The sequence below is a fragment of the Penicillium samsonianum genome (genome assembly GCF_028829775.1).
Source record: "Penicillium samsonianum strain IBT 33392 chromosome Unknown utg000007l_segment0_segment0, whole genome shotgun sequence".
In the NCBI taxonomy this organism is placed as follows: Eukaryota; Fungi; Ascomycota; class Eurotiomycetes; order Eurotiales; family Aspergillaceae; genus Penicillium; species Penicillium samsonianum.
Window position 1 is genome coordinate 311,914 of NW_026643265.1, and position 23,837 is coordinate 335,750.

At 48.3% G+C, this 23,837-nt stretch overlaps 11 protein-coding genes across 11 annotated transcripts; 5 read left to right on the forward strand and 6 right to left on the reverse strand.

Annotated features, from left to right (window-relative positions):
• Positions 1-330: 330 nt before the first annotated feature.
• Positions 331-2,222, reverse strand: N7471_010924 (translation termination factor eRF1; the record flags this gene model as incomplete). Its single annotated transcript, XM_057283643.1, has 6 exons — positions 331-476; positions 533-682; positions 757-1,513; positions 1,567-1,938; positions 1,999-2,048; positions 2,102-2,222. 6 exons carry the CDS (start codon positions 2,220-2,222, stop codon positions 331-333), a joined length of 1,596 nt encoding a protein of 531 aa, XP_057129909.1.
• Positions 2,223-3,233: 1,011 nt separating this feature from the next.
• Positions 3,234-5,376, forward strand: N7471_010925 (putative transporter; the record flags this gene model as incomplete). Its single annotated transcript, XM_057283644.1, has 6 exons — positions 3,234-3,389; positions 3,442-4,411; positions 4,461-4,589; positions 4,642-4,739; positions 4,790-4,956; positions 5,007-5,376. 6 exons carry the CDS (start codon positions 3,234-3,236, stop codon positions 5,374-5,376), a joined length of 1,890 nt encoding a protein of 629 aa, XP_057129910.1.
• A 59-nt stretch (positions 5,377-5,435) lies between these two features.
• On the reverse strand, positions 5,436-6,287 carry N7471_010926 (25S rRNA (adenine2142-N1)-methyltransferase; the record flags this gene model as incomplete). The annotated part of the gene is made up of 1 exon (XM_057283645.1): positions 5,436-6,287. One exon carries the CDS (start codon positions 6,285-6,287, stop codon positions 5,436-5,438), a length of 852 nt encoding a protein of 283 aa, XP_057129911.1.
• A 363-nt stretch (positions 6,288-6,650) lies between these two features.
• Positions 6,651-7,554, forward strand: N7471_010927 (60S ribosomal protein uL23; the record flags this gene model as incomplete). The annotated part of the gene is made up of 4 exons (XM_057283646.1): positions 6,651-6,675; positions 6,998-7,047; positions 7,120-7,406; positions 7,467-7,554. 4 exons carry the CDS (start codon positions 6,651-6,653, stop codon positions 7,552-7,554), a joined length of 450 nt encoding a protein of 149 aa, XP_057129912.1.
• Positions 7,555-8,015: 461 nt separating this feature from the next.
• N7471_010928 (Tim10/DDP family zinc finger protein) lies at positions 8,016-8,783 on the reverse strand. Its single transcript, XM_057283647.1, has 2 exons — positions 8,620-8,783; positions 8,016-8,486 (listed from the first exon to the last, which is right to left on the reverse strand). The coding sequence occupies exons 1-2, from the start codon at positions 8,717-8,719 to the stop codon at positions 8,311-8,313; spliced, it is 276 nt and encodes a 91-aa protein (XP_057129913.1). The 5' UTR covers positions 8,720-8,783; the 3' UTR covers positions 8,016-8,310.
• Positions 8,784-9,015: 232 nt separating this feature from the next.
• N7471_010929 (BUD31 family protein) lies at positions 9,016-9,587 on the forward strand (the record flags this gene model as incomplete). The annotated part of the gene is made up of 3 exons (XM_057283648.1): positions 9,016-9,187; positions 9,255-9,385; positions 9,444-9,587. 3 exons carry the CDS (start codon positions 9,016-9,018, stop codon positions 9,585-9,587), a joined length of 447 nt encoding a protein of 148 aa, XP_057129914.1.
• Positions 9,588-10,241: 654 nt separating this feature from the next.
• Positions 10,242-12,350, reverse strand: N7471_010930 (forkhead box transcription factor; the record flags this gene model as incomplete). The annotated part of the gene is made up of 1 exon (XM_057283649.1): positions 10,242-12,350. The coding sequence occupies one exon, from the start codon at positions 12,348-12,350 to the stop codon at positions 10,242-10,244; it is 2,109 nt and encodes a 702-aa protein (XP_057129915.1).
• Positions 12,351-14,754: 2,404 nt separating this feature from the next.
• Positions 14,755-16,533, reverse strand: N7471_010931 (aspartate kinase; the record flags this gene model as incomplete). Its single annotated transcript, XM_057283650.1, has 4 exons — positions 14,755-14,852; positions 14,952-16,201; positions 16,269-16,349; positions 16,406-16,533. 4 exons carry the CDS (start codon positions 16,531-16,533, stop codon positions 14,755-14,757), a joined length of 1,557 nt encoding a protein of 518 aa, XP_057129916.1.
• Positions 16,534-17,187: 654 nt separating this feature from the next.
• N7471_010932 (uncharacterized protein) lies at positions 17,188-17,523 on the reverse strand (the record flags this gene model as incomplete). The annotated part of the gene is made up of 1 exon (XM_057283651.1): positions 17,188-17,523. The coding sequence occupies one exon, from the start codon at positions 17,521-17,523 to the stop codon at positions 17,188-17,190; it is 336 nt and encodes a 111-aa protein (XP_057129917.1).
• Positions 17,524-19,148: 1,625 nt separating this feature from the next.
• Positions 19,149-21,817, forward strand: N7471_010933 (uncharacterized protein; the record flags this gene model as incomplete). Its single annotated transcript, XM_057283652.1, has 3 exons — positions 19,149-19,705; positions 19,765-20,856; positions 20,920-21,817. 3 exons carry the CDS (start codon positions 19,149-19,151, stop codon positions 21,815-21,817), a joined length of 2,547 nt encoding a protein of 848 aa, XP_057129918.1.
• Positions 21,818-22,205: 388 nt separating this feature from the next.
• N7471_010934 (C78 family peptidase) lies at positions 22,206-23,775 on the forward strand (the record flags this gene model as incomplete). The annotated part of the gene is made up of 5 exons (XM_057283653.1): positions 22,206-22,706; positions 22,758-23,225; positions 23,278-23,309; positions 23,358-23,512; positions 23,567-23,775. 5 exons carry the CDS (start codon positions 22,206-22,208, stop codon positions 23,773-23,775), a joined length of 1,365 nt encoding a protein of 454 aa, XP_057129919.1.
• Between the last annotated feature and the right edge of the window lie 62 nt (positions 23,776-23,837).

Here is a 23,837-nt window from a genome sequence, read left to right on the forward strand (position 1 = left end):
TGTTCTACTTGGATACTCATCTTGGTCTTTTTAATTGAGAGCAACGCATTGATGATTTTGCATGTGCACTAAAAGTGTCATGTCATATGTTGAAGATATCTCGGTTTACTATACGAATAAATGAAATAAAAATGTCGATGCTTTGGACAAAGTGTACACCGCAAGATAGAACAAAAGACGTAATAAACAATAAATAGCACCTTCTATATCAACCCTTTCGGGTGCTTTTTTTCAATAACGAGCAAATAACGAGCGAAGTACCAGAAAATGCCATTCAGAGATGAAACGACAGAACTGGCTGAGAAATAAAACAATCCAACGCCGTCCGGCTTACATAGAGCAAGCAGTGCAAGCAGCGGTGCATGACCAAACGTTGCAGACTACTGCACCCAACCTTTCAAATTGCAATTTAAACCTCATCTTCATCTCAGACACCGAGGTGACCTCAGTGTGCGTATCTTGGAGCTTGGACGACACTGTACTCGAACATTAGAGCTGAACCTCCGAGTAATAGTTTAGCTGGATGTCTCACCTCTGAGCAGCTTCACGGAGCGTGGACCAGGCCTTTTTTGGTTATCCTTTACGGATGCCTTGGTTCCATCGCGGGAGCCGCCTGCATGATCCACGGGGCGAGCCGTCAAAAGACTCGCCGCGGGAGCTTCTGGCCGTTCATCCTCGCTCTCTGCGAGGGGGCAATACCGTCAATCTGCAGAGAAGTCAGTATCAACATAAACACGAAAAAGGAAGGAGACATACCGTCGTAGAACTCGTCATCATCGCTGTGGTCGGCAAGCTGTTCAAAGTTGACCTTGTATCGGAGAATGGCACCGATACCACCGAATCCCTTGACGAACTGGTTTCCTTCGCCAGATCGATCAGACACGAACTCCAGGTTGGCACCGAAGTCCTTGTAGGCCTCGGCAAGCCATTCGAGGAAAGAGCCTGATTCGATAACCTCCATATCCAATCCAGTTTCCTTGTCCTGGAAGAGGTCCTTGTTGGATTCCTGGGACTTGTTCGTGTGGACGATAACCTGAGCGCCTTCTGCGTTCTTCATGACCCAGCGGGTGATTTCCAAGTTTTCGTGAACGATCAAGATTTCAGCTGCACCAAGCTCCATTGCCTTGAGGGTGTCTTCAATACCGTAGCAGACCTTGCCGGTATCTTGACTGATCTCCTGGAAGTACTGGCCAATAAGCTTCTTCTCCTGAACGAACTTGACGTTGCTCAGGGTCTCGCCAGCCAATTCAATGGCCTGGTTAAACCCGTTCTCGCCACCGTAAGAAACATCGACAATCTTGATAACCTTGGATTGCAGACGACCATCGAACAGGTCGGACTGGTTAAGATCGTTCTTGAAATCGGCGGAACCAGCCAACACAATACCGGCGACGTTGGGCTTGTCGTTGGTGATGTAGTTCTGAACAGCCAATTCGGCGATCTTGCGGACGTAGTTGTGACGCTTTTCCTCACGGAGACGCGAGAAACGCAGAGCGGATTGACCACCACGGCCCTGTATGGGATCAGTATGGACGAACGTCGTACTCAATCAGTAGGGGCACTCACGTGCTTCTTGGGCAGATCAACAGAGAGACGCTGAAGGATCTCACGAGTGTTGCCACTGAGAGTACCGAACAGAGTACCGTTACCGTCCATGACAATGAAACCGAACTTCTGATCAGCCTCGAGAAGCTCACTCAATGCCTCAGTGTGGAACTTGTTGTCACAAAGGTAGAGGGAGGTGTTAATGGGCTTGAACGGTTCGAAGTCGATGTTAATCTTGCGCTCCTTTCCTTCCGAGGTGATAATTTCACCACAGTACACAACCAGTCCATTGGGAGGGACCTTATTGTAGAGCTTCAGACGCTGTTGAGTAGAGGTAATGGCCGACAGCACGGAAAGTCGGTTCACTCGAGACTTAATGTTGGAGGCGGTACCCTATTGTGCGATTAGGCGGCGTTCGGCGCAGACAAATCGGAGGGATATGGTTTCACGTACATACTCTTCAGCCAACATCTTGGCTGCTCTGCTAATCTGATCCTTGGGGGCTAAATTGGCATGTTAGCGGCAACAGTAAGTGGCGGGGGCAGTGACAACGCACGGATAATGAGCGAAATCATAGATGTTCCATTTCCACGAGCGGATTCAAGACGCTTGATCAGCTTCTTGACCTTCCAGATCTCGATATTCTTCTCAGCTTCGTTCGGCGGAGGGGCGCTCATCTTGGCGAAGCGACAGTTGATCAGGGGGGAGAGTTATCGGAGGCCCTGCGGACGCCTGAAGACTCGGTCAGTAATGGGGCGGGAGTCGCGAACAAAGATTTAGGCTTGCCTGTTTTACACCTAAGATCAGTTAGTAGGTGAAAAAAAAAGTGCAAAAAGTGAATAATGGTATTTTGTTTCTTAAATACTCATAAATTCAACAACGGAGAGTACATACCTTTACTGAATATGACGTTCAAAAGCGACAGCAAATTTCCTCGTGGGGTTGGACATACACGGCCAAGTTTGTTCGAGGGGTCGGCTGGCACGCTGAGGTAAGCCAGGGCTACCCGTGACGTATCTGGTACTTGCCGGGTTATGGCCCAACAGCCGCGTGGTCAGGTACAGGTACATTCTTCGTGTCCTTCTACTACTTCCAAAGTTTACTATATACCGCCCGTGGGCTATACACTGCATGCTAACCTTGGAAGCATCGAGTATCCATGGATACATATGTACCAATGCTGGACTTGGCATAGTACATATGTTGCAAAACATGTCCAATACATCTCTCCTATGTACTGGGTTTTTCCTAAAAACACAATGCTAGGTCCTCGTTGGGTTAGAAGGTGCATCCATGTAAGTGTGCTGATATGACTGCGTTATATAGAAAGAAGAGAAAGAATAGCAAAAATGATCTATCCACCTGCATAGATATATCAAGTCCACTAATTAATTCCAAATGCCCATTCAATTAGTCACATAAAAATCTCTAGCTTATCAAATCTCTGTGATCCGCACCCCACACTAGCGGAAGCTCTTTTTGACGCTAAGCTCTTTTCAATATCGCAGAAGGTTGTTCTCGCCTCTTATCTCTCCCTGGAAGCTATCTCCATGTGATAAGTGAGGGGAGTTTTTCCTTTTCTTTAGCTTTGACTTCCCTTCCTGCACTTCACCTCGGGAACCCCAACTTGGAATCCTCATATATCTCCACGGTCACTGCTCCTACTACCTTCGTGGTAACGGGAAAATATGTCAAGGGCCGAAAGAACAGATGAAGATCACGACAGTGAACCGGTCTATGGCTCACTGAGGATACCGGCTGCGACACCAAGCTCCTACGATTATGGCCATCTAGATCGTGGGAGTCCGACCGCCGAGTCGGAGATGGGCGGTAGACAGAGGTATGTGACTTCTGTTGTTGACAAAAGCCAGATCGTTAGCTAACTACTCTGCGCAGGTCGTCGTCGTACTCAATTCGAGTCCGCCAAGCGGGGGTCCTAACAGTATAGACAATTTCGCGCGATCTTGGCAGAGAGCCGCGGCCTTCCCGGAAGTCCTCCCACGGCGGTCGTCGTTTGTCTCTGCGGACTCGGACGATGAATTCGCCATTGCTACTGGCCAAGAATATGGGTCAAGAAGCTCTCCATCCTGGGGTCGGCACTCGGATGTGGACCGGCCTCTGCTTCGAGGGGACTCGGACTCGGACCAGGATGATGGGGACTCACGAGCGCCTGAGTCTTCTAAGAGGGCACTTCCTAGTACTGGCCTGCTTGCTTCGTCGTTTGATAGAACTTTTGCGACTTCGTATGGCAGTATCTCCTCACGGGTGAGCGAGTCGACGCGGCGGCATGCGATTCAATTCCACCGAGAGCACCATCCTCATGTGCATGTGGATGGGTCTGGAGATTTGGATCGGGGCCCATTGCTTGTCAAACATGTTCAACAGGAAGATGGGACCGAGGTTGATATCATCGTGGGGCAATCCACTCTTCCGCAGACTATCTTCAACTCGGTCAATGTGCTAATTGGTATCGGCCTTTTGAGTCTTCCATTGGCGATGAAGCATGCCGGGTGGGTTTTGGGATTGTTATTCCTTATCTTCTCGGCAGTTACTACTTCCTATACAGCCAAAATTCTGGCTAAATGTCTGGATGTCGACCAGAGCGTTGTCACGTATGCCGATCTGGCTTATATCAGTTTCGGGCAACATGCCCGTTTGATAACCAGTTTCTTGTTCTGCTTGGAACTTTTAGGAGCATGCGTGGCGCTGGTTGTGCTCTTTGCAGACAGTTTATATGCCCTGGTACCAGGATTGAGCATCCTCCAATGGAAGATCGTCTGTGGAGTTGTTCTTCTTCCGCTCAACTTCCTGCCGCTACGATTCCTGAGTATTACCAGCATATTGGGTATAATTTCGTGCACATCAAGTAAGTCTTCTTCCGAGCTGGGGCTGATAGATGGAACTGACGCTCGAAGTCGTGGTACTCATTTGCATCGATGGCTTTATCAAGTCAGATGCACCGGGCTCCTTGCGGCAGCCAGCTAATACATTCCTCTTCCCTGAAAACTGGGCTACTGTCCCTCTGAGTTTTGGTCTTATTATGTGTGAGTTAACAACCAAAAGGAATTGTGATTATAAGGCTAACTCGTTGAAAAGCACCATGGGGTGGCCACGGTGTCTTCCCTAACATCTACAGAGATATGCGGCACCCTCAGAAATACGGGAAGAGCCTTTGGGTGACCTATCTCTTTACAGTAAGAACATCAAGTGACTAGGATTAAGTTCGATTCTAACGAGTTAACAGTTTACTTTGGACTGCTCAATGGCGATCATTGGTTGGCTCATGTTTGGCGATATCGTCCGCGACGAAATCACTGCGAACATTCTCACTATCACCAGCTACCCACAGTCCTTATCCGTCTGTATTGTGGTTTTCATTTCGATCATCCCGCTCACGAAAGTGCCATTGAAGTGAGTCCAATGCCTTCATTTGTCCTCGGACACTGCTGACAAGAACATAGTGCTCGGCCTCTTGTGGCCACATTTGAAGTTCTTTGTGGACTCGGAGGGGGCCATGTGCCTGCTGAAAACGGCTCGGAGACTCTACAAAAAATCTCACGAGCAATGGTCCGCGTTTTTGTAGTGGCCATGATTGTTATTTTGGCAATTATCTTCCCGGCTTTCGACCGTATCATGGCTTTCTTGGGATCGTTCTTGTGCTTCACGATCTGTATCATCTTCCCTCTTGCATTTTATCTCAAGATCTTTGGAAAGGATATCGGTCGAGGCGAGTACATCCTTGATTGGATTCTGCTCATCATCTCCTCGATATTGGCAGCCGTGGGAACTGTCTGGGCCTTCTTGCCACAAGACATGCTCTCTGCAAACTAGTTTCCACCTGCAGCATTGTACATGGAGTATAATAGCATTTTGTTTTTGCATGCAGATAATCACTTCTTGTTGAGAATGACGGCGAAATTGTTTCTTGTTTTGCCGGACCTCAACTCTTCCTTCTTAAAATTCTTGGGCGCGTAGGTACCTGTGTGTTCCCAGAGATGAAAGACCAGCTTTGAAGTCCGCTTGCTTTGTGTTAGACGGAAGCCCAGGCAAGTCATGATTTCACCTAGTCTTTCTTCGTTGAGGTAGCGCGAGTTGTCCACGCATGCGATAGGCAATACCAGAAAGAGACTGGGAACGAGTTCAATAGGGGATTTTGACGTCAAGAACTTGACACAACGCTTGAGCATTTCACCCCGTCCCGTAGCATCAGGAACATAGTTGAGCACCAATGACAGACTAATCATGTTGAAACGTTCATCATCACTGGAGGGCAAAGGTCGTTCCATGAAATCTTGCTTTAGAATCCCTGGCTCTTGGGAATTCAAGTCGATCCGGGTGACATCCAAGGCCGGGTGCGTAGAGCAGGCGTTTTTGGTGCTTAGAGCTCCAACTTCAAGGACCTGGAGCTTTGGAATGGTGTTGTTCCATTGCTTCAGTTGCGGCTTGATCCAGTCGATGAGGACTTTGCTAGAATCACCACCGCGGTCCATCGACTGGCCTAGCTTACTGGCGATCTGATAGCTTTCGAGACCGCCATTGGCTTCGATTTGAGCGTCAATACTGCTGACTCGGGCTTCGTCCCCGGCGGTCAGAGCCTGAGCCCGGACTTTGAGAAGTCGATGATGGGATCGAATAAGAGTGCGTGTAGCCTTTGCTGAAAGAGCAGCGTCCTTGGACTTGACAATGCGAGGCCGACTATGCGACAATAACATCGGCCTCTTGGATCGTTTTTGGGGAGCCATGTCCTTTACGATCGCGACGAATTGAAAGATTAGAATGATAGATGCAAATGTCAAGAATATGGAGTTTCTTCGGTTCACTTTGAAGACCGACTATACAGAAAGGAGAGGAGGTCGCTGGTATGCAAAGAAAGCTGTTCAAGAAAATGAAAAGAGTGCCAAATACGATATTAATTCTGATTGGACCAAAAAGTAACCGTACCGTACGACTTTGTACTGAAAAATACCAAAAATACCAGATCCGGCGGACAGCAGGTCACCTGACCCACACACAGCACTAGGGTTTTCGCTAAGCGAAGACCACTCCAAATCCGTTCGACTTTTGACACTGCGATAATCCATCATCGACAGCGACCGACGACAGCCATGGCCCCCTCCGACAACAAGACCGGTATGTTCAAATAACTATGCGCTCTTCCTATTGCGATCGCCGCGTTGCCATTTGTGAATTCGCCGTGTGGAAGTGGAGGAAGACATTCGGATTCAAAAATTTCGATATTTGGAGATCACCTCGCAAAGAGTCGGAAATACCAGGCAGGACATGTCGCAGAACACATCTGCATCGCCATATGCCTACCGATCTCGAATATGCGACTCCGCCACAGAATCCTCGACCTACCACATCCACGCCGGCAAATTCACAAATGGCAATATATTGGCGAACTTTTTTGGAATTTTTTTGGATCACCAGGCTAACGAAATATTCTCTACAGGCAAGAACAAGGCCAACGCCGCCGCCAAGGCGGTTGCCAAGGGCGCTTCGGTACGTAGCAAAAGATGAAGCAGACCAAAGAAACCCTTTTGGAGCCTATCGCTAACGCGGTTGTGGCAACAGCTTCACAAGTCCCGCAAGGTCCGCACCTCGGCCACCTTCCACCGCCCCAAGACCCTCCAGCTGTCGCGGTCCCCCAAGTACCCCCGCGTGTCCGTCAACCACGGCCCCGCTCTGGACTTCAACAAGATTGTTCTGTACCCCCTGAACACCGAGAGCGCCATGAAGAAGATCGAGGAGAACAACACCCTCGTCTTCATCGTCAACGTCAAGTCCAACAAGCGCCAGATTAAGCAGGCTCTTAAGAAGCTGTACGATGTTGACACCGTCAAGATCAACACTCTTATCCGGTAAGTTTTACTTTTTTTTTTTGGACATATAGGTGGATTGAAAGCTAACACACTCTTCAGCCCTGACGGAACCAAGAAGGCCTTCGCCCGTCTTACCCCCGATGTCGATGCTCTTGACATTGCCGCCACCAAGTTGGCCATTGTCTAAGCGGGGAATGCTCGAAAAGGGATTTCTTAGGGTTTTGGCGAACTTTGTTTTACACTGCGGTGATGCTAAAATACCAGCCGGGCTGAATGATCAAAAAGAACATAACTTGTGAAAGTGAAATGCACGATTCCAGAAGAATCGCCGGACTTGTCGGTCCTGTAATGGCTAAGACATGTTCCAGACCACCTAGTAGTGTGCCCTATTGTTGTAGATTTCTCTAGTCTACGTTGATCAGAGATGGTGTAAATGGCCGAATGGTCTTATAGTGCATTGGGACAAGAGCTAACCTTGCCAATTTTATACACCTGCTTTCCACATGGCCAGACCTTTGTAGTTACCCTAGTTCCCATATTTGCTTTTTATACCTAGTCTACATATAGTAATTCTCCAACTAATCTGGCCTTCATTGCGTGTTCTCACCATCCTTCACATAATCCAGGACATGGTAGCATCGATAATACACTTGTTCTACAAACAACATCCCCACAAACAAATCCAACATATATTGTACAAGACAACATGGTTCATAAATTGACACTCTAGTATACAAGTGATGGTTCCACAATCCGTCTATCCATCCATAAACCCCAAAATAAAACCGTCCAACCGCTGTCCAAGAAGCAAAAGTAGAGCCTGACAGGCTCAAATCCAAACAGTCTTCATGAACAGTGATTGATATCCATAGACATGCATCACATCCAGACAGCGATCAGAAACAGCAATAGCAGAAACCGAGAACACAAGACAGACAAACCCTTAGTGACCGGGGCCGCCGCGCATGTTGTCCAGCTTGGACAGGATGGACAGACTGGTATCCATCCACCGGTCAACACAGTTCTGTGCGCATGTCTCCTCAGACTTATCGAGGGTGCCGGAGGTGATCTTGCTGGTGATGCACTTTTCCCAGCACACTTCGTTCAGGTGGTGGACAGCTGGAAGGGATTGATGTTAGCTATGGATTGATTCCAGGGGGTAGAGATATTAAGCGCTAGGATCAGAATCCAGATCGTATAGATGATAAAGTATAGATCCTTAATATGTCCGAATATAAAGATGGACACTTACTCTGCTGAATGTTGGACTTCTGAGCCTCGTTGGTGAGGACCTGGTTGAGCTCCTTCTTATCGCTCTCGGAGAGCTTGGTGAGATCGAGCTGTTGTTCCATAATGACGGTATAGAAGATGCGAGTAGCAATTGAGGTGAAATGGGATACGGAGAATAAGATAACAGCAAGGCAATGGATGGTAGCTGGAGGATGTCCGCAATTCAAAATCAAAGGCGGTGAAAAGCGGCACAAAAATGACGCGCAGTTTTCCCTATCGATAGCAACTTGCGTCCTTCGTTTCTCATTGAACACTGAAGAGAAAACACCTTGCCGACACGGTGTCAGATCGAACACGATCGCTTTGAATATCACATCACATCTATTTCATTATCCTCATCTGTAACATATCGCCCGCCATGCCTCCGATCCGCACTTCCCGCAATCGCAAACCGCCTCCCGCGGGCTTCGACGATCTCGAAGATACCCTGCTGGAATTCAGCAACAAAATGAAGGATGCGGAGAATGCATCGCATGAAGGAAAGAAGAAATATGAAGTTCTCTGGCCCATATTCCAAATCAGCCATCAACGTACGAGTTGCTCCTCTCCGCGGCGTCGAGATATACGGTTTTACTGACTTTTGCCCCTCTTTAACAGGCTCACGATACATCTATGATCTTTACTACGAGAAAGAAGCGATCTCGAAGGAGTTATATGATTTCCTGCTCAAGAACAAGTATGCCGATGCCAACTTGATTGCTAAGTGGAAGAAGCAAGGCTACGAGAAGGTTAGTTTGCCTTTGGGAGAACTTTTATTTAGGACGTGGACTAACTGATTTCCCCTAGCTGTGTTGCCTGCGCTGTGTCCAAACGAAAGAGACGAATTTCAATTCCACATGTATCTGCCGAGTGCCCAAGGCGCAGCTCAAGGAGGACCAGACGATTCAGTGTGTCAGCTGTGGCTGCAACGGCTGTGGAAGCAGCGACTAAAAAGAGGCTGAGGTTGGTCGGTGACTCGAAGGTTCCAATTTGATCGGGGACCTCGGGAGGCAGGTGTATTGGGGTTGTCAACCACACGCATCCATCGGACAGGGCGTTTCGGTACTATGCATTTCTGTTTTATGTTTTTTTTTACTCTATTAGATCCATTCATCGGGTCAATCAGATACCCTTCAAAGCTTGAATGGCTCATGACACAGTTTGATAAGGAGACAAATAATGACTTTCAATTGTTAACTACATACATTATATCAAAGAACGCCTTCAATGTGTGTCCCCAGTAGTTTCCCATAAAGATAGCCCCAACCCCGATACCCAAATCATAAAAACCATCGCTTGCATGTACATCTTAGCATCGTCATTAATATCGTAACCAGGCCATCCTGGGCTCAGTGAAGGAAACGTCAGAACCGGCTCCATCGGCGCAGCCCAAACTCCAAAGAAAAACACCGCCCACAAGACCTTGGAAACGTCGCTGAGAACCAACTCCAGGATACAATCCAAAACTCAAGAAACAAAGGTTGCGGGGCGACAAAGGCAGGAGGAGAATAGTGCAAGAATTGACAATAAAAACCAAATCGAACAAGGTGGGTCTCCCAGAGATCCCAACCCTGTGACAAAAACAAATCATGAACTGAGAGCGTCTTAAAACAAGGTCGTATTGGTGCGGCCCAATTGTGGTCGATGAAGCGCCCTGGGCTTCAGGGTGTCATCCTTGCTCATGCCTCCAATCTTTTGGAAGCCCTGCAAGAGATCAACACCATCGACTTCACCTGGGCTGTCATTGCTCTCATCGAAAAGGTGGAACGAGAAGAAATCTTCCTGGCCCGCATCTCCGAAGCGGTTCGTGTCTGGGAGCTTAGACGGCGACTCGGGGAAGATTGAGGACTTGGAACGGGACAACGAGGGCATACCAAGCCGGCTATTAATGTTCACCGAAGTGATATCCGAAAGTACAGTGTTGCCACTGTCGTTTCGCGGGCGTTTCACCGAGCGCTTCTCGGGAGATCCATAGGATACCTGTGTTGATCCAGGATCCGCGAAAACATCGAAAGAGGTATGGAAATGGTCGTTAGGGGTATAGGTCTCGTCCTGGAGATTGAAAGCCGGGCTCCAAGGAAGAGCATCCTCAGAAAGGCCTAAATGTTTGATGGGCGAGTTGACCATTTGTTGGATCTTTCGGCGATGGTTTCGCAGGTTGGTATTGGGAGACACAGATGGTGGTGGCCTGGCAGGCTTCTTAAACTTGATGATAGGCGTCAACGGAGGCGGCTGCATGCTCACATACTGGCTGCGAAGAGGCGATGAACCGATGGGTGGGTTGGGGTTTTTGCGAGCTGCTGGCTGACCAGGGCTAACATCGTGAGATGAGCTGCGCATGCGCGCAATCTCTTCCTCGGCACGGCCGCGCTTGATACGCGGAGGCTCGATATCCAGATCAGATGTCAAGATATGTCCAGCCTTGTTAGGTCTGAGAGCCGATGACTCCAATGACGAGAAATAACCACTGTCATTCATAGTAATCGACTTGCGCTTGCGCGGGCGAGGCGCGGGGGTAGGGCCAGATTGAGTAGGAGTTGGAGGGGTACCCTGGCGGGCGAATCGGGGAGGAGCGATTGGAGGAGATGAGCGAATTGTCTGCGACGGGGAGGAGCGAGGCGCTGCGCGTGGCGCAGGAACCGGAACAACTTCGTCCGCATCATCTTGAAGAGCAGGGTCAGACGCAGGTAATGTAGCATCCGAAGACAAATCATTTGGAGGCGGCCTGGGGGCAGGCGCGTGATGAGGTGGCGGGTGATAAGCGGGCTGCGGTGGCACCATCCAGGTCGTAGTACTTGCGGTTTGCGACTGAGGGATAAGATCTCTCTGAGGAGCAGCAGGAAGAGGAAGGCTGGACATGGTAGCGCGGCGAACTTGTTTGTCTTTGAGGAATTGTGCCTCCATGCCAGGCTCAATGGCCCAGTAGTTACCCTTGCCAGGGTCATCCTTGGGTCGCTCTTGCTTAATGAATGCCTTGTTGAGACTGAGATTGTGTCGGATGCTATTCTGCCAACCGGGGTCGCTGTTCTTGTAGTATGAGAAGGTATCGGAGATCCATTTATAGATTTGCGCTAGCGTCAAGCGCCGGTTGTTTGCGCGCAAGATTGACATCCCGATCAAGGTAGCATAGCTGTACGGAGGCTTGGTGCCATCATCCTCCACTGGCGGCATGTCCTGCGGTTCGGGTAGATAAGCAATTGACGCGTCGTCACGCTTTTGTTTCTTGTTAGATCGCTCCTTGAGCGGCGCAGCCTCCATGAGTGTGCGCTTCATCGGAAGTTTGGATTCATAAGACGGCTCTGGGAAGTCCGCGAAACTGTCATTGGATGGCTCTTCCGGAAGGTGGTTTTCTTTTGATGATTCGGGGTTGACGCTGGAGAACGTGGTGAAGAGAGCAGAATGTGGCATAGAGGTTGTAGAGTAGATGGGGAACGGCGCTTTCTTGACTGGGGAGTCGGTGGTAAACATGGGAGGAGTGGGAGCAGATATGGGGACGAAACCGAGTTTTCCGTGGCTCGGGTGCGAGCCCTGAGGGTGAAGTCCTTTTGTCGGCGATGGCCTGTGCGGGCCCGAAGACGGATGGGAAGACAAGTTCTGAATGGGCTGGAGTGGTAGCGGTGAGGGTTGCAGACGGGGCTGCGATCTGATGATCTCCTGGGCTGATGGGGCTAGCACTGAAGAATAGTGTGCGCCCGTAGAACGCGTCGATCCCATAACCTAAACGATAGGACACCAAGTCGCAATATCACCAGTCACCAGAGGGACCATATGACGCGTAAACAGACTTTGGGGGGAGCGCGACTGTTGAAAACAAGGCCTCCGGCCGAGTTTGCGACCACGAGCGAGCCGTGTTTAGGTGTGATGAGACTGCGCAGAGAATTCCGATTGGGCCAATGGTAGTAGATCGAGAGGGAAAGCCAACAACCTCAGGCCGTCATGCAGCTTAGACAAGTTGGGCCACAAGGCGCTAAGGCGTCACACTTCCCAGTTGGGGCGCGAATCAGGCCGCACAGATAACAGATATGTGGATGAGATGTGGGATTTGGGAATGAAAAATAACCAAATATGATACGGACTGCTGGAGCTGAAGATAGAGGATAGAGAGGATGAAGAAGAGAAGAATACAGAGAGTACAGGAAAAGATAGAGAGAAGACTCTTAGAAGAGTAAACCGGGTTTGGAAGAAGAAAGACCTCGGGAACGGGGCTCTGTGACAAAGGGAGAGAGATATCAGGCCCAGAATTTTTTTTCTCTTTTCACTTTCTTCTGTATGAATCCTTGGAAGAGACTAAATCATTATTATAGAATTCTAGAAATGTTCAATTTTTCTCAGAGCAGAAGAAAGGTGGGGGGAGGAGAGAGAGGGAGATCGAAGATGGAGTGAGATAGGGTGATAATACATGTAACGTATGGTCATTTTATAGACGCGTCACGCGTTTTACTATGAAAGGTGGGGCATATCAGGGTGGTATTATTTGTAATATAAATTCATATCTGGGTACCAAAGGGGGTCCCCTCCCTTGCTCACATTTTCTAGCGCCGATCTGATCCACCGAGGATAAACGGAGTATGTCAGGTTCTTCATTATTGCCTTCGATTATTGACCATATATTGTAGCTATATATGGCAGTATATTGGAAGTATACAGGAATATCTATCTTTAGGTCTTGGGCGACAATATAGTGTCTACAGAATATATCGTACAATATAGTCCTGCAAGTATGATACGACTCAATCCATCTAGACCGAGACAATGTTAGATACCGACTATTCTTAAATCCCAGCATTGGCACCCCAATTGGCCCGGCCACCCCGGTATGTGGACGTGTCGATGTAACTCTGAAACGGTCGCTGCTTTTCACCCCTTGTTTTTCTGCTGTCATGATCTCCCAACGCCCTTGACTAGTGGTCAATTGCTCTCGGGTGCCTCAAGGGCCAATCGATTTTCCAGACCTACATCGTACAACGCATGTGCTGCACACTTGTCTGCAGGTGCCGGAACCTAATAATCAGAACTCCGTACAGAGTGTGGAGTACAACATAAAAGCACAGAGCAATGAATTGGAACTAGAACGGGGGATCTATTGTTCGAATCTAGGGGAGATCCCTAGTGTCTTTCCCTATGCCCTTGCTTGTACATCAGAGACCCCATGTAACAGATTTCATGCACTGTACTCCGTACCTAGGTCGCCGGACGTATGTACCATGTTCCCTCTACCCAGGCTTTCCTTTCTTGCCGTTTGTATGAGGGCGCTCAGAGTCGTATGTAAAAGTCGCATGTAAGTAAATATTTCCCGCCAACATGGCATATGGTAACACCCGTCCATTCTCAAGCCATTGGAGAATTCAGATACGTAATAGCACTCGCTATTAACCAAATAGGCACTCCGTTACAAATAAAAGAGCCAGTATCAGGGGAGAGGAGGCCAGTAGTAAGGAAGAAGATAGGCCAGTGCTACAAGGCTTCACGGACAATCCGGAAGTAACACTAGAGGTGGCAGTCTCAGAATTTCAAGCGAAACTAGAGAGAGACATTAGGTGGCTAAACCCAGCTAAAGGAAATGCTAATTGACAGTGACGACCAAGACGGGTTAAACCCATGTCTTACGATTGGTAAATGGCAGCATGCCAATAGCGAGATTGAAAGGACCCAGCAAGTAGTCATTTCAAAAGCCAATACGGAGTAATAATACCAGATTACAGTCATCGATAGTCCTTTCACTATCAGATCAGGAGGTATGGAGTACTCCCTATACTCAGTTCTATTCAGGGAGCAAAAGAGACAATGGAAAGGGAGTAAAAAGAAGAAATCTGATCTATACGATGTAGGTATTTTGAATATCTCAGAACATCCAGAGGAATCATCCTTCATGAAACAAACGCTTCATGACTTCTGTTTTAACCGAAACAAAAGGACTGGGAAAAAAAATAAGGAGACAACGCCAAGCCCATGCATCACAAAAAACAAAGCCTATGCTTGGTTTTCCCAACAAAAGTCGTGCCACCCTGTCTTTATGAGGGACACGACTTGGCTGGATGCATAACCTTTTTCTATCAATTAAAACCCAAGGGATATCTTAAACAACAATGACTTTTTGCTCAATGCAAATGTGGGACGTTTAATCCAAGAAGGTGAACATGCTCGTATGGATGATATTCAGGGCACGGTCGGCGTCTCGTTCTTCAATGACGCAGGAGATATTGATTTCACTTGCACCTGTGAGGGGGGAAGAAAGATCCAGTTAGCCCCAGTCAAGGGTACAAAAGTAGAGAGCGAGGGGGGCGGGGGAGTGGGGATCTGCAATTATTTGCTTACCTTGCGAGATCATCTCGATATTCACGCTGTTCTCCCCGAGTGTGGTGAACATACGCCCTGCGACCCCAATCATATTCTTCATCTGCTTGCCCACCAGACTGAGAATGGCCATCTCAGGGATGATATCCACAGTCCCGTATTTCTCCAGGTCATTCAATGCTCCCTGGAGATCATCGTCAATGACCTGATACTCATCCCGTCCGTTTCCATTCAAAAGGGGCATCTCTGAGTGAAGGGCCAAGGACACGTGGACCTCGCTGGTCGAGATCAAATCAATGGATAGGCGCCACTTGTCCAATACGGAGAAAATGCCGGCAAAGAAACCATGGGAAAGCGATCGCTTGTTGGAATGCACGTTGATCACCAGGATATTATGCTTGATAGTGACTGCGGTCGGGCGTTTCGGTGTATGCGCAAGACTGGGACTCCGGGTCCGGAAGAGACGTGGATCATGTCCTGGTGTGGTTCTTTCTAATTCGGCCACAGAGTCAGGGAAGATAATGGTTCCTGCGTTCTTTGGGTTCATGACGTTCTTAATGCGAATAGGGATCCTTGCGCGAATGACTTGCTCCATGGTGAACGGATGAATAACTTCGGATCCATAGAAAGTCAATTCGGCGGCTTCGGCGGGGGTGATGGTTGGGAGCAGATGAGCCGTTGGCACTTTACGCGGGTCCGCGGTAAAGATACCATCTACCTCCTTCCACACTTGCAGCTCCTGCGCGCGGGTTCCGACTGCGACAAGGGCGGCACAGAGATCTGTATATCCACGGCCAATCTGATCGAGCAGACCACCGGGGATGGTACCAAAGTACCCAGTCAGCACAGGTACTCGATGCCCGCAGGCCTCGATTTTGCTGCCGAAAGCTGCTGCCAGGGTATTATAAAAGTCCTGGTCCAAGCCGTGGGGACCAATGGGGAAATCAATGATTTCTGCAAGATCCACATACTGCGAGTCAACCCCGCGGTCTTGTAGTAGAGCGGCCATGAGCAGACAGCTCAGCTTCTCACCGGTACTCATCACCTTGTCCACACAGCGCGCACTGATCTCTCCCAGGGTCTGAGCGGCCTCAAGGAACTTGAGTACTCGTTCGCATTCTCCGGTGATGTCCGCAATCACTTGATCTCTTATTTCTGCCGAGTGCAATTCTTCCTGGGCGACTTGAACATGCTCCAAACGAACAGCTTCCACCAATATCAGATATTGCCGCGAACGAGGATTTTCAGCGTCCCGCGCTGCTCGCAGTAGCCTGTTCCGAAGAAACTGGTATTAGTATTTCAATTGTGATATGGTTGAAGAGCATCACGATGACTCACCGGTTGGTTGTGCCTTCAGCTTTTGTAGAACTGCTTCTCGCAGAACATACGACGGCGACTCTGTTGTTCACAAGGCTGGGTCTGTAATAGTGTCAGTCTCCATCAAGTCAAGTCGAATTCGAGAAAATGCGTCATACTGGACCACCTGCTTAATGATGTTGCGCGCGAACTTGCCCACACTAGTGCCGCCGAATTTCTGCACGACCCAATTGCTGTGGGCCTGCGCGGTCACTGGCAAATTTGAATCAAGAACTGTGGTAGCCATAGTGTCGAGCCAAGATAAGTAAAGACAGTGTACAATGTAATGCAAGGGAGCGAGAAGTGGTTTTGGAGGGGGAACCGGCGAAAGCGGAGACCATTGGTGCCACTTCGGGCTGCATATTTTTTTTTTGTGACTCAATTGGCAATAGAGTTATGCAAGGGGAGACCGCCTGCCTGTTCCGGCCAGGAACAAACGATGTCGGAGGCCCCACCAATCACGCCATTTTCATATGAAATGCCCCTCATTGGGCCTTATCGGGATGAAGGTTTTTCCGGACTATAAATGTTTTCCGGACTATAAAGTGTAGGTGCCAGGTGGTATACATCTGCATTGCATCCCAACGTTGATTCCCAACATTGATTCATTTGGCTTGTTGATAGTACTACCAGGAAACTATTATATTTCAAAGACGTTGTATCAAGCTCAATGGAGGATTATCAAGGACAGTAACTCTATCAATTTCAATTCCAAGCTAAGATTGACTAGTATAACCCACCGGCCCTGAATCTCAAGCGATGTCCCGGACCTAAAATATCACAGACCTAACACTTATAATAGCAGCATTAGAAGGTTTCTTTGGTTTTGACCTCGCAATTGAAACAAATGTTAAATGAGAAAGCGAAAGCTCGCCTAGCATTTGAGGTTACAATTCCGCAGTTAAGATGAACGAGAGCCATAGGCCGACGATTGGAAGTCCAAAGTGATGCATGCATTCTTTTTAAACGTATCGCTTCCACCATCCGCCCAGAAATCAGTCCATACTTGTCCGTGACACACGCCATATTCATAGAAGTCAGCTCGCTGACGATGAGCTCCATAGGAGAGGACTCGGAAAGAGTTTGTCTTTGAGACTTCCATGTCCCGGCAGGTATTGTCCCACACATTGACTTCTTGAGCATCGCCAGAGCAATCCTTGCCAGAAATTGCGCGAATCTTGAATGAAAGGGCCCCAGAGCTGAGGCTGAAGAGCGCGAGGGTCTTTCCGAGATGCATGGTTGTTGGTTTGGTAGATAAGAGGTTGAGTAATAGAATTGAGTATCTTGATTGTAGTTGAATGCTGTAAGAATTGGCTGGCGCTTGCTTCTTTTATATCTGAAAGTGCGATAGTGCCAAGTTTAGAAACTAAACCTGACCGAACGTAGTGGACCTGAAAATGCGATATGGCTAGATACTTCCAACAGGTTGGAGCGATGTCGACAAAATACTGGCCAAGAACCACTGCCTACTTGCTCAAGTCTATACTGATCAGCGCTGTCTTGTATCTTGCTGATGAACGCGTATCTGTAGAATTACTCTCCAGTACTTTCATTTAGGATTCAAGGCTTTGACCAACGGGCTAGCGCGCGGTTTAACTAGATCGGACCGGGTTTTAAGGGGTCTTACAAATCTGTTACGTTGGATGATGATGATGATTTCTAGGCCTGACAAACAGAACTAGCCTACCGAATCGATCTGGGGTATAGCCGCCCCCGGGCTATGCCCTGGAGCTGCCGTATACTAGCTGCCGTATACAATTGCAGATACTTCTGCGTATAATTACTTTTATGTATTCTACTGCGTATACTCCTGAATTGGTTCCCTTTCCCCTGGTCATCGGGGTGTGCGTTTGAGATATTACACGTGAGTATGCTATGTACTGTATCGTTTAGCTTCATTGGCTCTCAGTAGTCCTCAGGGCTACCGTAGGTCAGAGAGCAGGGATCATGTTCAGGAATCAGGAGTATTCCGCATTGTTGACTACATCATAGGGATTAACCTGGCGCAAACGACACCTAAAAAAGGAAAGCAGCTTTTCAGCCTTGGGCTATAACAAAATAGGGTCAATTGGTGCGCTCTAGAATAATAATAAAAAATGCCAAATTATAATCCAAGTAAATATAGGCTGTTCTAGGAGTCTCAAAGTAGGTTGAATGCTATTCCTACAACGTACAAGACCCGATTCGGGGTAAACCACGCGCTGACCCGAGCCGATCCCTACCCGCTCTAAATGGTGGAGACTAAACCTGAGGATCGGCGTCTACGTAGGTGTCGATCTGTAAGATACCATAATCAGAGTAGATGAGATGTACAATATATGCAGTAAGCAAGTAGGCAGTGTCTCTTGGCAAGTATATACGACAGTCTGAGAATAATTGCAAGTTTTGGATTTTGGACTGCGTTACATTTACCGGCTGAAGTTCCTAGGACCTGGCATTATCTTCCCTCTACATATAAAAGATGCCTCCAGGACGCAAGATATTCTTTCATATTCAAGTTCTATTTTCCTTCAACTGAAATCAAGATATCCAATTTTACTACTCAGCCTCCCATCTGCTACAACTATGCATCTTGGAAAGACCCTATCGTTTCGGCCCCCACAAATTATATTGCACTTATGTTGTAGTGTCTTCTGCTCGCTGATCGTAGGCAGAAAATAGTGACAGCACAGCCCTTTCTTATTGCCATATCGGGAAAATGATTATCGTTGCCAAGATGCTGCCGCTTGGCATTCTATAGCATAACAGGGTCAGAGTCCCCTACCTGATTGCCCCGGATTTTACTTTGAAAGATTTCGACACACCCTGTCGATGTGGGAAGATTGTCTTTCCCGGTCTCAATGAGCAGCGCTTGACCCCAAAATGTTCCCCAAAAGGCAACAGCACGATGCCGAGGAAACAATAAGGAAGCCACAGCCACTATCGGCTTTTAGGTCATGGTCGTGGTTTCCTAATTATTCAAAAGAGCCCAAGGAGGAGGTGCAGCAACTAACGGCGAGCCCCGATCCTGTTCGCAGATGGATAAAGGGTGTTGTGATCTGCTCATGGATCATTGGTGGAGTTCTCGCCTTGAACATCATTCTCACCGTCATCGCTGCTGGTCTGGCGTATTCAGGGAATAGCAGGCAGACTTTCTCCTTCGCTTCACTCTACATGGGAAAATGCTCGACTTCCAAGAATTGGACCACGGGCTTGCACCTCCTAATCAACATTCTCAGCACTGTCCTGCTAGGCGCGAGCAACTACTGCATGCAATGTCTTGCAGCCCCTTCGCGAGAGCAGGTAGATAAAGCGCACAGCCAAAAGACATGGATTCGAATCGGTGTCCCGAATATTATAGACCTTGTTCGCTATCAAACAGGCAAGCGACGTCTTCTGGGATCCATTTTGTTGATCACCTCATTGCCTATCCATTTGATGTTTGTGATATAACATGCCTAGATTTCAATGCACCCCGGCTGATATAAACTTCTGTTAGTTACAATTCAGCCGTCTACTTCTCCATTGGGCCAACGGAATATTCAGTTGTTGCAGCACAGGATAAGCTTATTCAAGAACATGGAAACTCCACGGAATTCGAGCAATGCTTCACAGCAAACGTCGGAATGGAATTGCCATCATTCAATACAGCGATCCGTGATGGGAGTTTCAACACTCCCTCCAAGCAAGAATGTGTTGATATCTTTGCTCAAGACTATGCATCCGGGTACGGGATGATTGTTTTGGTGACTAAAGACTCGATGCCTCAAAACGAGTCCGTGGCCTGGATAGGAACTGGAAACAGACAAAACTTTGAGGGTGGTAATTCTCAATTCAGCTGGCTGTGTGACGAAGAATATCCCTGCACCAAAAGTATAGCCGAAGAAAACACCCAGAACTGGTCCGTTCACGCATTGACGTGGTCGCGTCCCACCATACATCTGTCGGTGCCTATCCCAGGTGGCCTTTATGAGAGCGGAGGATGGTTGGATGTCGGACATTATGGCATTCCCGACACCGAGGACTACAACCATCTTGATGATATTCTGGATAAATATCCTTCCCTGGAGGAATTGCAAGCCGAGCTAGATAAATCTTCTGGCTGGGTCAACAGTTCATTCCCCGGTAGTGTGACAGTACGCAAAGGTGAACCTGATTGCACGTACCCGACAGTCTACGGTAAACAGACTCTACGATCATATTCAATTGATCACTGTATGACGCTTCCAGTTAGAGAGACTTGCCAGCTATTCTTCAGCCCACCGATCTGCCTGATTGTAATCGGCTGCAATATAGTCAAGCTCATCTGCGCGCTGTTAGCGGCGCGAGAGAACAGGAAAGACATTTTCCTCACCACCGGAGACGCGATTGCATCTTTCCTTGCCAAACCGGACCCAGCCACCGAGGGAGTCTGTCTGCTGTCTGGGTCTCTAATCAAGAAGAGAACAAAAGGATGGCAGAAATATAAGGGCCGTGAGCGCAAGTCTTTAGATCTTCTGGAAACCAAACAAGAGACTCCGCTTCGTTTACCTTCAAGGAAACGATGGTTTCAAGCTGCGAGCATATCACGCTGGGTGTATACGATTCTCTTGTATGATGTTACCCCTCTCGTGACAATAACGATCTCAGCGAGCTGTTGACTGACTCCAATTAGATTCGTGTGCATGCTGATCCCATCCGTAATTGTACTTCGCCTGGGAATTCTAAATTACAACAAAGCCTCCAAATCAAAGAACTTATGGGACTCTGGCCTGGGCGATGCAAGCACAGGGACTACGCTAGCCGGTCTGAGCATTCCCGCTACCGCAAGTGGGATATTTTCCATGATCTTTATGGCCAACGTACCTCAAATACTGGTCTCACTAGCTTACTTCTTCTACAACGGCCTGCTGACCTGCATGCTCGGCGCCGTCGAGTACGACAACTACGCCACAAAGAAAAGGCCTCTTCGCGTATCCTGGCCCCGCGGCGCCCAACGCTCGACATACTACCTCAGCCTTCCATATCGGTACAGTATCCCGCTGCTGATAGTCTCGGCTGTTCTCCACTGGCTCGTATCCCAGAGTTTCTTCTTCGTCCAGGTCATCCCATTCGACCGGCATGGAGTACCCCAAAGAAGCTCCCCAGACGTCCTCGTTACTTGCGGCTATTCGCCCGTTGCCATCATTTTCGGAATAGTCGTTGGTGGCTTGCTACCCATCGTCGCTGTACTTCTGGGCTTGCGTCGCTTCACATCGCACATGCCGCTGGCTGGACAGTGTAGTGCAGCAATTAGCGCTGCGTGTCATCCCATGACTACGGCGGTTGACCATGCGCTGAAACCGGTGCAATGGGGTGAAGTCCCAGATAGTGTCTTGTCTCATGGCACTTTTTCAAACACAATAACGACGGATGTTGAGTGTGAAGCTCGATCGAGTGTTGGAAGTGACGAGCAACGGCCATCTTTGGCTACGGAGCTGGATATAAATGATTCTAGGGCAGTTGGTTTCTTGCATTGCACATTTACCTCGGAGGATGTTAGTGAGCCGAGCACATCCCGTCTCTATCTCTAGCTAGAGTAGGGTGGGAATGATGGGGAATCTGTAAATCCCGCGTTTTTACGAGCGATATGACTTTTTGGATAATACAATAATTAGATGCTTCAATAATATATGAAAATAATAAGATAATATGTTGCTCAGGTCTATGTTATATAAAATGGACGCTAAACTCCGCCGTAGTGGGTCTCGGGGAACGGGCACTGTTCTGCTCGTTTAGGCATCAAATTAAGTCCTTTGTCTATACTTCTGCCTCTACCTCTGTTGTTTGATCAAGTTTTGCTTTCCTTTTTCCCTCTGAATTCTGTACATATACATCTGTTGCTCATCTCGCAGGCGGTGTCTGCCAAGCATCAACCTAACAATTTCCCCTCCAGCGTCAGCACTGGGCGAAAACTCCATAATGGCCGACAACAACACCATCTCATGTCCTTTTTGCCCTTTCACAGACTCCGATGCTGACTTTTTGTCCCAACACATCGAATTCTGCCATCCTGAAACCGGGGTAGCTGATTTCCTGCAGGGAACCCCGCAAGAATTCTCAGGCCAAAACTCGGCTCCACTACCAGTGGACGAGGATGGTGCAGATAAATATGTCGACTGTCCACATGGATGCGGTGAGATAATAGAAAGTGCGGAGCTCTCGAGTCACCTGGATCTGCATGTTGCAGAGGACGTGGCGCTGGATGATATCGTCGCCACATCGGCACGCTCAACTGCAGAGGTACATGACCATGGGTATGATGGGTCCTATGATGATGAAGATTCCCTCGACATGCTCGACTCTCACAAAGGAGGCAAGCGCGGGATGCAACGAGACTCCTCGCGAGTTAACACTGCCAAGCCACCAAGGCCTCACAGTCCGCCAAGGACAACCAATGCCGATGGCACAAAGAGACTAGGGGTATTTGTCCCATATTTGCATGTTTAGAGATAAGTACTAACAAATTCTCAGCGCTCGGAGTTGGGTCCTCATGCCCACGAGAAGAAAATGCCATCATGGCTAAAGAAGATGCTAGAGAAGGGCGGCAGCATATCAAAGCAAACGCAAATCACATCGGACGGCAGATTCACTCGACGCGCAACAATAGAAAACGAGACCGACAATCTGATTCCTGTTCTTGCTCGATTGTGTGAACAGGACAAATCCGTCCAGCGGGCATTCTTCTGTAGCCCCAAAGTCCGCCATATCTGCAAGATGCGTCGGGAAGGCGGATTTTGTGGCTATCGCAATATTCAAATGATGGTTTCTTGGCTGAAAAAGTCTCGTGGCTTTGGCCATGAGCACTTCCCAAATAAGGGGCCAACGATCCTTGAGCTGCAGGATATGATTGAATCGGCCTGGGATATGGGGTTCAATAGCTCTGGAAGAGCCGAGACAGGTGGTATCAAAGATACGCGCAAGTTTATTGGAACACCTGAAGTAAGTCTTTCGGTTGGTATGGATTATCTTCTGTGTGCTAACGAGTACCCAGGCACAAGCACTTTTCATGAGCCTAGGAATCCCGTGAGTTGTCTGGCCTGCTTCGATTCGACCCCGCTAACCCCGATATAGATGTGAAGCCCGGAGTCTGTCAGAGAGAAGCGATTTACGGGCCTGTGATGCTCTTTACATTGATGTCGCCGACTATTTCCGATCAGCGTGCTCACCAGAAGACGAGACGAAGATCGTCCAGACTGAGCTCCCTCCAATATACTTCCAGCATCAAGGTATAGTTTCTTGGGACTTTAAGAACGTATATTTCTCTCTCTAACTTGAGTCAGGTCATTCTATGACAATTATCGGATTCGAAATACGAGACAATGGCAGCGCAAATCTGCTGGTATTCGATCCCATGTTCAAGACTTCTCCTGCAATGGAGCGTCTGATCGGGGCATTTGTCAAGCCTTTAGATCCCACTCGTCTTCTCAAAGCATATCGCAGAGGAACACCTTATCTGCAAAAGTACAAGATATTCGAGCTTCTCAAGTGAGTGACTGTTCAATTTTTGATTATTCTAATACTAATCAGTACTAGGCTATGTATAACTAGCCC